An 11,415-nucleotide genomic window follows, 5' to 3' on the forward strand; every position below is an offset into this window, starting at 1 on the left:
CTGGAAGTGGCCGACTGGTTCTTTGAGTCACTGGTTCTCATAGCGGGTTACGTCGAAGATCAGGTGCCAAAAAAGAATCACGTTATAGGTCGGTCTTTGTTGGAAACCAGCCCCTGGCTCAGGTGGTGTTTGACTTTGGTTATTTCCAAATGCAATTGTGTGAAATCTGTCTCAGTTTTGTGTGAAAGTCAAACAGGGAGATAACACAAGCAGCAGCCCACTCTGCCCATAGTATCTCTGTAGACTGTAATACACTGTCTGTGCGCAGCTGCAGCTTAATGCAACTCAGAGTAATGGAAGAAATTAAGCAAAACATCATCAAGGAGAAGAATTCCTCATTGTGACAATATTAGGACCTTGTGTGTGTATACACTGCTCATAAGGGCAAAACTGGGAGAAGTAAAGTTAAGTATGATATCAAGTTGGCTGCAGTTTGTGTAATGTTAGCGCAAATGAGGACATAACCTAAGAGGAAAAGCTAATAGGTTATATTACATGCCATTTTGGCACTTAAAAACCTGCAGGTGGTTCATTATGTGTAGACCTGACATCAACTCTCTCAGATTAGCTCTTCTTCAAATATGAGGAATACAGTATAAAGTTTAATTAGGGTTACATCTGAAAGAGTGGGTACAGCACAGGTCCCAGGAAAATGGTAACGTTGTACCTCCTCTGTGACAGTGCCATTATCTCACTTATAATCCTCATATTTATATATATATATTTGAGATATAATTTGTAGATACAGTCTTACCGCAGACTTTCATACTTAACACACACCGTCTCAGAACAGATCTGTCTAGAGTCTAGAGACAGAGCTGCTGGCTGTTGAGATAAAGTTTCCCGTGTATTCACCAAGCAACTGTTTCTCTCCTCACTTTATCACATGCCGTACTTGTCTGTTCTTGATCCCTCTCCCCCTCCTCTCTTTCCCTGTCTTGCTCACTCCATCTTGCCCTCCTTCACCATGTTATATTTGAGACGATGCTTCACTAAGTTCCAAATTTAGACTTTTCATCTCTGAGGCCTGATATGTGCGACAGCGATTTATTTTTCTTCCAAGGAATAAAGCTCTTGCTTGTTGAGCTAATGCTGAACAGCATATGATCCACAGACATTTTCTAAACTCTACTGGAACTTTGCCTGTGGCACTCAAGATTATCAGTGTTGAAGAATGTTTTTTTTATTCAACAGACACACTGACACTGACTGAACAAATTTTTATGTCAACCAGGTTGTCTCAGATTTGGTTTGAAAATTTCAGCGAAAAATGTTTAGGTAACATCATGGGACGTGAAGTTTGAAAGACATCTTATGTGCCAGACATGGGAAGTCCTAAGAGTCAGAATATTTCAGTCACTGTGGATTTCACTATTTATTTAATTGTGAGTCCCCCAATTTACTGAAAGTGCATTAAATCACTGAAGTTACTTTAAAAAGGCTTTATCTATAAGTTTTCTCTGCTTTCCTTCCAGGAGCGGTTGGTGGTGGTGATTTGTCACTTGAGGAGACCTTCAGCCATCGTTTATAAGAAGTTATGATTTGACCTCCTTTATCTTCAGGGCAGATTGAAGACGAGGGTAAGTCGCTATTATTCAGTGACAAGATGGGCCGGGGTTAGCTGGTTAGTGTGCTAACATCATAAGAAGAAGAAAAGAGGCAGCAGCTCACTTCATTTGAAATATTACTTCCAGACTGGTAAGAAAATGGCTGTTAATTCATCAACAGGTATTAGATTAAAAATATTGTCCCTTTGTTTTTAATCTATTAAGATCAGAAAGGGCCATTCACTCATCAATTGCCGAAAACCACCAGGTTGCAAGGTTTTTACAAAACAACACTAGTAAGGCGTTAGTATTTAAAAAGGACAATGAAAGAATTAATGCAAATTTCATCGCTGACATTTTCTCATCTGGCCTTTTTAAACCTCACAACCTTAAGCAAACAGCAGGCCTGTTTTTTTTCCCACCTCTTGTGAAACTGCACAGCACAGATGTACTGTCCGACTCCTCACCTTTATGAGGTGAATCTTTTTGTGTGGCCTTGGGGCATTTCATCTTTATTTATCTGTACAGCAGAGTGTCAATGGGAGAAAAAATGAGAAAGGACTATGTGCAGCTAAGGATAAACTACTCTCAAAAAACCATGCTCACTGTTTTTTAACAACAGATTTGTACAAAATAACCCCCATTAACCCTGGAGCTGGATGAATGAAATTATTATTATTGCATCCTGTGCTACTGCCAGATACATATTATTAAGATTTATTTAAAGGGGTAGTTTGGGAAATGCCTTCACTACCTGTGTTGCCACTGGGAGCTTCATATTTAGTGTACAGATGTGAAAGGGGTCTCAGTCAATCATTTACCTAAGCAAATTTTCCCTATGTGGAGCTGTTTTAATGTAGTGAGAATGTCTGTGATGAGAAAAAAAAACTGGATTGCTTCCCTTGCCATCCCACTGTAATTTCTCCAGTAGGATTTGGTCTATTTTAAACCTCCTTACTATGCAGATTTCCCAGTCAGCGAGCATGACAGGATGTATTAGGAAAACCTGGATCCTGCCCTGCCTTGAAATCAAGAGCTAAGTGACGCTCAGCCTGGATCTGCCAATCATGTTTGTTTGGTACCTGCGCAGGTAGGGAGGTGGCAGTGACGAGGAAGGAACTAATGTGCTTCAAGGGAATCTCAAAAACAGAGAGAGATGATCCACAATAAAACAGGGCCAGGCCATTAGAAACAAAGGGAGGAAGAGAGTGGGGCAAAGAAAAGAGAAGGGCAGTTCCAGTTATGTCCAGAGGGATCAGTGGGCTGTCTGAATATGTCTCCCTCCTCCTACAGCCCCAAACTGTTCGCCCTCAATATCCAGCTCGGACTCAGTGACACACACACACACACATATGTGCAACGATGAAGCCTGACAGGCAGACACGCTGCGCTACACTGGATCTCTTTGCTACTACTCTGGGCCTTGTTGTGTCCAGGACCTGAATGACTGCAGTATCAATCTAGACTCTAATCTGCTTAATTATAGATGCTGCTGATGAGACAAGGAGTATGAGGAGTATGATTAATCCTCTACTACGCAGCTTAACCAGGGGTGTATTACACTGCTTTGAGTTGCATGAAAGCTGTTACACGCTGGTAAAAGTGACTCACAAAAGCTCTGACAAACAGGTGCTAGCTGACAATTAAATAGTTAGAGTTTTGTATAAAAGGTCTGACGTCCCATCTGTGTTTACATGGATCATCATAATAAATATATTTGCTCTTCTTGATTCAAACACTGTCCTGAATATAGTGTCCAAATTAGCTTATAAATGTCTTAACTGCAGATTTTACCATCCAGTGTAACAGGTTGGCTAAATCTGCATTGACAAACTTAAGCAACGGATTAATTTTTTAACACGTGTTAACAGTTGGGTCGTGTCAAGGCCTGTATAACACACTGAATCCATCATAAACCCTGTGTCCAACTGAGCCACAGCAGTGTGACAGGGAGCAAGCATGCACAATACCAGGACCCTGAAACCGAAGACGCTAAATTTAATTCAGCCATGATTTATTTTATTATTTACACCCAGGGCTTTTCTGACACATCCAAAGGCCTTTTATCAATCAGAATATAAATAAGGCCACTGAGAGGGGAGACACTTTGCTTATTTACAGGAGCATGGGAAATAATATATTCAGTATTAACGAGAAATGAGTGATACAGAGATCATGCAAGACTGCAGCGAGTTAAAGCGAGATGAGCCACTTCTCTAGTTAGTATTACTTTTAGTGGTGACAACCATATCTAATTATTCTTATTTGTTGTTACTTTCAGCAACATTTTTACATATTAAAGAACAGATTTAAAAGGTTATGAATCCCGATTGCTGCTTCTCTTTGGGCAGTTCATTTACAGCAACTGTCTGCTAGTTAACGCCACAAGACTTCTAGGAAAGAGATTCTGTCTATCTTAATCACTGAAAGTGAAGCTATGTCTGTTTTTGAGCTCATCCTTACAGTATTTTGGTTGGAGTAACTGTCAAGACCCAAAAAGGTAAAACTTTACAGTTACTGTAGGGATGCCCCGATCACATTTCTTTGCCCCCGAGTCCGAGTCATTTGATTTCAAGTATCTGCCGATACCGAGTCCTGATCCGATACTTTGGATCCAATAATCCAATACTAAAAAAAAAACCATAAGAAGCTGAACATTGCTCTTACAGGGCTCTACACTCACATTTGTTAGTTTACTTTAGGAGCACAATGAAAAATGTGCCAGAGAGTACGTTTTGCGTGTTTCGCATGCATAAATAAACCAACGAAGGCCAAAATCACACAGGTGGCCCGCCTTGGCCTTAGGCAGGGAAAAACCTAGTTTTTGATAGGCTAACATCAGTGATCCGGATCTTTTCCACCCAATTCCGATCCTTTGAAAATTACGTGATCGACCCAGATTTCCGATCACATGATCGGATCGGGGACATCCCTATTTACAGTAAAAAATAAACCCTTGAAGGAGTCCCAGTAACATGTTCATTGTTAGACCTACTGTAGCTGGTTTCAGGGCAAATAACAGTAAAAATAGGAAACAGCTGACTTCTAACTCCCTATCAATAGACTTTCAATAAGGAACTGTTTCTTTTAGTCCCATCGCCATGATAATTCATTTGATAAAGATAATAATTGGCCTCTCTGATGATCTCCAAACAATATTGAAGATTAATTAATTAATTGATTGTTTGTTTATTTTTTACTTTTTCGCCAAAGATCAACTCTGCCTATCTTATTTTCTGTCTTTCTTGTGTTATATCCCATCCAAAATGTGATATAAATGAATTTTGTCCACAGTGGGACACCTTAGCTTTGCCTCAGTGCTTTCCATTCTTTGTCCGTCTCCGTTTTATCTTGTACCTAGTCTACAGTATGTCTGTGTGAATCTGCCTGGCTGCGTCCCTGTTGGTCTGTTAGCCGCTCTACATGTCTCCATGTCAGTGGCCAGATGGGTGTGGGAGTGTGCAGGCTGGTGAGGCAGCTACAGTGACAAACTCTGCTGATACAGACACCAGGGGAGGCTCTGATATGGACTCCATCGGGTAATACAGCCGCAGAGAGCCCAGCCACTCACGGTAAGAGAGGGAGAGAGTGGTACGTTCACAGCACAGAGAGCTCGAGGCTTTGCCAGAAAGATCAATGGTTTGTTTGAATGTGTCTCCCTCCTCCCAGAGTGCCAACCTTTACCCCTCTAATGCCGGTTTTGTGAATGGGACAGAGACGGGTACACTTGTACATCAAAAGAACCATCCTGGCAGGCCAGACAGACATCTGACACTGGACTCCCCCTTCCTCGCCTCCCTTCCTCCCCCCTCCTCCTCCTCCTCCTCCTCTTCCTCTTCCTCCTCTTCTTCTCAACCCCATTCCCCTTCCCTCATTGACCCTCCCACCCTCCTCATCCAGCTTCTTTTGTTTCACACAAATGTTCATCCCTGGAGGCCAGCTGACTCCACAGAGCACTGCAGTGAGGTGAGCACAGGGCAGAGACAGGCACAAGCCTCACTTACTACTGTGACTTATTGAGACCGAATTCAACAAAGTATGTCAGGTATTCATCACTGGATAAATGATGGATAACAGGTGGATTATAGAATTTTTTTTTGTTTTAATTGAATAGCTACATTATGCTGATAATCCATCACCCATGGCCAGGCAAAAACTATAGTTTAATTATATCATGTGAGATTGTGGTGATATGACTTAATATCCAAAACCAATATGGAAAAGGCTAATAGGCCATCAGTGTGGTTATTAAACAGACATCTTTCAACACTGACTTGCAAATGAGTTTGTATGCTACTTTATGTGTGCATATTAATTATGGACACTCATACTATATGCAAAGTGAAGGTCTACAAACAGTTTTGGACACCAAATACATCTGAATTACTCACTGAAGTGAAGTCTGAACTGTATGTTCAGTGTATTTCCCTATAGGCAGACGTATTGACTGGTTAACACGTCGTGCAAGAACAACAGTTTTACACAAAACCAGGGTCACTGGGGCATTTATTCTGCTGGTAATAACCCAGTGGTCCCAGTTAGGTAGGGACTGGACACCACCTGGAGCCCTGGGGAGTGGGATCCAGTAGGTGCATAGATAGCGTCATTGCATACTTTCAGTATTGTTAGCTCAATGTGCTGCTGAGCTGATGACCACTGCTGCTACCTCTCCAGCAGCCGGACCGTCAGGCTACAGGCCGCGTTATCACTGTGCAGCCTCAAGTCATCACATCCTACAGTACAGGAGCACTCCCCCCCACCCCCGGTCCCCGCGCCAGTAGCCTACTGCCGGCGGCGGTGAGGACTCTTACCTGAGCTGTCCATGGTGCTGCAGTCCTCCTCTCGCAGTGGGGCTGCCTTCGGTCCGAGGGTGGCCACAATGGAGCCTCCGAGTGCGCTTCCTCCGCCGCCGCCGCCGCCGCTGCCTCCTCTGCCGATACCGAAGCTATCTCCGCCGCTATCGACCAACTGCAAAGATTCATAGCCATCGTAACTGGTCTTTTTCTTGTAGGCCCCCAGCAGGCTCATTACCGAAGGACGCAAAAAGAGAAATTAAAAGACAAAAGAAGCCCCAGTAAAGAGGTGGGAGCTGCACCGAAGGCGCCGTCACCACCACCACCTTCACCACCGCCGCCGCCGCTGCTGCTGCTACAGCCTGTGCTGCTACTACTGCTGCGGCTGCTGAGTGCACCACATGTCCGAGGAGGAGAGAGGACGACCGGTCTCCTCTGTTCTCTATGGAAACATATATTCGGGGTGGTCTCTCTATCTTCCTCTCTCTCTTTCGCCCTCCCTCGCGCTCTGTCTCTATCACCTCCTCTTTTCCTCAGCTCCGCATTTTACTACCACGACGCTGCTGCTGCTGCTGCTGCTGCTGCTGCTGCTGCTATTGCTGCTGTCGCTGTAGTCCCCGACTGAGTGCAAGGAAAATCCACACCGACACACGGCCACACACAATCCATTATGCACAAAAGCTAAATAAAAAGTAATTTGCAAGGCCCGTTTCGACCAAAATAGATAAAACGTAACATTTTCCACGTAAAAAAAAAAAGATGATAATTAAATCATATTGAAATATCTACAAAATATCATGTCCAAAGGTATCATAGGAAACTTATTATAAGCTATTAATAATTCTTGGGAAAACAAGCAACACAAAGGTATACATGCCACACTGAACACACATTATAGCCTGTTTTTTTTTTATAAAGATATTAAAGAAATATTACATTTATTTTGGGGTGTGAAGCCACTATTTAGATTTGATGTAGGATCCCAGTGAACTATGACTTTGGGTAGATAACAAATGTTCTAGCCAGTATTTTATCAGTTGTTTCCACTGAATATCACCTTAGTCCATGAGGAACTTTGGAGTGCAGGAGTATTAGTAGAGTATAGAAGATTGTCTTCTCATTTAAACTGCTGATTATCTTTTTCTGAGTTTTTCACACGAATCAAACGTAAAAGTGGAATACAATTATGCAGATATAATGATGCCTGAAAATGTGACACCCAAATAAGCAGATTAATTGATTAATCGATTAGTTGTTTAGTCTAAAAAATGCCAGGGAGTTCTACAAGAATGGCCAATAAAACCCCTACAGTTGAAGGTTTTGAATTACTAGTTTTATGCAACTTTAATCAAGAACCTTTAAGTTTTATAATAATAGCTTAAAAACTGCTCAGTGCTTCCAGGAAATCATTTGGAATTTTTTGCCTGAAAGTGACTCAACTGATTAATCAGCGTAGCTGTCCATTGATCTTCTGCTGACACATTGTTTCATTTTTAAGTTGACAAAAGGACTACTGCATATTATATCAGGACAATTGTATGATAGTGGCATTTTGATGGCATTTTGATGGAGTGCACATGGCCAAACTATAGTTTTTCAGTGTCATCTATTTAAAAAACATAAGTCCCATGGAGGATAGTGCATATAAATGCAGGGATCCCCTGAGCCCATTTAAAAAGCCCCTCCTGCCATAGTGCTACAATGTGACCTGCTTTCTTGGGTATAAATAAGGATCTGATTATGAGTGTAGGCCTATTATGGAGCAAATTTCTCATATGAGACTTGCACTGAAAAATGAATGAGGACAACCAGCCTTAAGATAATATTAAGATCAGAATAAGAGGAGCATTGTGGTCAATACTGCAAGACAACAGCACCATGCATTGTCGAAAGGAGGTAACTCACTCTGCATCACAGGGATTTTTCTCACTCATCGTGACTAACAGCAGCTGTAGATTTTAACAGGTCCTTTGTAATAACATTAAAATTGAACATGCCTGTAATTCTAGCTTTAACTTTTCATTTTTAGCTCCAGTTTTTGTTGTTGTTGTTGTATTACCCAGGGCCGAAACATGACAAAACACTGACCAGTGATGGCATGCTTCCTCCTTTAGCCTTGTCCCCTGGCAACGGAAACCCTGCATGGTTCTGAAAAGAGGACATGAGCCTGGGAAACTCTTTTTCGGAGAGCAGGCGGGAGCTCAAAGCACAGTGGGAACTGAACGTCCAGAGGGAAGGAATGATGGACCCGCCATAACCGGACGTAAGTGCTGCCGCTTCATTGTTGCAAGGGAGCTTCCTGTCTTGTTTCTAACCGTGCCTACTAATGTTCACCCCTTGATGCCCTCATGAGTGTGCATGTTTTATGATGCAGCATGGCATCAACATCTTTGCCACGTCACAGCAGGATCGTAGGTTTAGAACGTGAGGTGAAGACCTGTCAGGCCCAAACCCACTTAAAGCTGAAAACAGAGTATTTGAAGCTGCTTTGTCCTACGTCCACTTGCTGTCTGGTTAAATCCAAACAGTCAGGTTTCATGGCTCCCTATTGAGGAGAAATTAACATCTCCATATAGCCTGCATAACTTGATACATTCTAATATTTCTCATAAGCTAGTGAAACGTGACTTTGGACCAATTATTTCCTATCTCTTCACTGTGTGGCTTAAAGTCCAACAGTTTGCAAAAATACACTCAAAATTTTTTCGTCAGTCTCCAATCTTTCATAATTTTAGTCTTTTAATAGATGGGAAACCCATTTCTTTTCCCCAGTGGAGTGATAAGGGAGTAAATACACTCCAGGACATCATAGGGATACAAGGTCTCCTTGAATTCCGGGAATTACAAAAAACTTTTGATCTTCCGGGCACTTCCTTTTTTTTTAATTTACAGTTACGGGCAGCAATGCGCGCTCAAGGTGTTCCGTGGGACTCCAAATTAGAAGATCATCCTTTTCATATTAAACTGAATACTAAAGGTAAAAATAAGGGTATTGCCTCTGAGTTGTACAAACTGATCGTAGAGGCTTCATACAAACATCTGCCTTTAAATAGACTTTGGAAAAGTGACATTATAAATGCTTCCTCAGAGTTCAACTGGCAATCTATATGGTCAAATATTACTATCTCATCTAGAAACCCGAATCATCAGATGATTCACTATAAGTTTGTCCATCGATTTTATTTTACACCCCAAAGACTTTATAAAATGAAACTTAAAAGTAACCCATTTTGTGATTTTTGTTCAGGCAATACCGTTGGTACATTTTTTCATTTAGTTTGGCAGTGCCCAGAAGTTAACAGATTGTGGGAAAATATTTCAAGTATATTGTCTGTTGTAGTGGAGAGAACTATTCCTTGCTCTCCTTCTCTACTATTACTTAATGATATTTCTTCTCTGAAACTAACAACAAATAATAGCCGTCTTCTGTTTGCTGGGCTTACAGCAGCTAAGAGGATGATAGCCTGCCGTTGGAAACCCCCACATGTAATGTCAATCAAGGAATGGCTCTCTTCATACAAGGACATTGCACAGCTAGAGCTTACCACTGCACGATTACATTCAGCTAAAACACAAAATATCAGCTGTTGGTCAAACTTGGTAAAAAAAATTGAAAGTTTAATGTAAGAATTGTATTATTATTGTTTTTTTTTTCCTGGCTGTGCAGTGAACTGTTTATTTCTTGTGTACTTTGGTTTCTGTCTATTTGACTAAAACATATAAAATGTACATGTACAGATGTGCATGCAACTGACATACTGGCTATGTGTGCGGTCATGAAATTTCTGGGTTAGGGTAGAATGAGTGAGTGAATGAATGATGTATGAGTGAGTGCTTTGGGATATTATTGGTTCTGTTTTGTTTTTTGTTGTTGTTATTGTTGTTGTTGTTGTTGTTGTTGTTGTTGTTTTTTAATATTATTGTTTGTTTGGTTTTGATTGATTGAACAACCCTGTTAATTCAATATGCCAATCGGGAGGAGGGTGGGGGGAAGGGGATTAATGGGGTAAAATGAAGATAACAAGGCAGTATTTCATTATGCTACCCCACCGATTGTGTTTCCTTTCATGCCCTATCAGTTGTCTGTTAAAAAACCAATAAATAATTGATCAAAAAAAAAAAAAAAAAAAGAGTATTTGAAGCTCGTCTGTCATAAACAGTTTGATAGTAACTTAAAGTTGTTGCCGTCAGACAAAAAAAACTATAGAACCATAGCCCCCTTTGGCATTGAGAAACGATGGCCTTATCTTCATGTTTCACTGTTTTCTGGTGCCTTTTAAGCAAATGAAATAATTGATCATTGATTTTTTTATTTTTTATTATCATGTTTAGCCTTTAATCAGTCAATTAGTAATGAAAAGCCCTAAAAGCAAAGCATTGGAGTGCAGATCCTTAGTTGAACCCTGATGGATTTGGGGTTATTATTGAATAGGAATGAACACCAGGCTCTCAACAAAAATGGAAATGCCCATCTGGCTTTGAGGGTTTGGTAATACACTAGAGGAGACCTCTTCTATTTACATCTCTCTTTTTAAAAGTCCCAAGAAGCACTCCGGGGCATGTTAACTGTTTTATGACATTGGTGTGATGTGACACTGACCAATAGCCCCGTGGCTCAAAAAGGAAGCTGTATCACTGTTGTCATTGGCTTTATACGATCATCCTCAAAGATATGTTGAGGATTAATGATTATCCCCATAACAGTTAAAGCAGAATCCAGGAATTTGCTGGATCAGCTGCAGGACTCATTTAACAACACTGACAAGAGGACTTCAATCTGTGGAACGGAGTCTAAATAGACTTGTGATCCTGTGATCCATGGATTTGTGTCCTGGTTAGTAAAAACGTGAAACTTCACAATCTCCAGAGAACAATGATGTCGACCGTATAGCTACTGGTTTGCCTGTTCGTTCACTCTATAAAGTTTTATCATGCACCTGCTGCTTTTATCACACCATAAAGTGATACTGTATGAACATGACTCTACAAGCGTTAGAGTAAAATCTCCTGCTTTTATTTAGGTGTCTAGTCTATACTATTCGCCTGTTGTAATCCAGTGCACCTTCATGGATGAA

General features: G+C 41.2%; 1 protein-coding gene across 1 annotated transcript in view; it reads right to left on the bottom strand.

Moving 5' to 3' along the window:
• Positions 1-6,575, bottom strand: part of dnajc6 (DnaJ (Hsp40) homolog, subfamily C, member 6) — a gene marked incomplete at its 5' end in the record, with an annotated part of 31,511 nt that extends 24,936 nt beyond the window's left edge. Inside the window, one exon of the mRNA XM_083970212.1 lies at positions 6,359-6,575. Coding sequence (XP_083826338.1) covers positions 6,359-6,575 — 217 coding nt within the window. The remainder of the gene's footprint in view (positions 1-6,358) is intronic.
• Between the last annotated feature and the right edge of the window lie 4,840 nt (positions 6,576-11,415).

The sequence above is a fragment of the Trachurus trachurus genome (assembly GCF_905171665.1).
Source record: "Trachurus trachurus genome assembly, chromosome: 4".
NCBI lineage: Eukaryota > Metazoa > Chordata > Actinopteri > Carangiformes > Carangidae > Trachurus > Trachurus trachurus.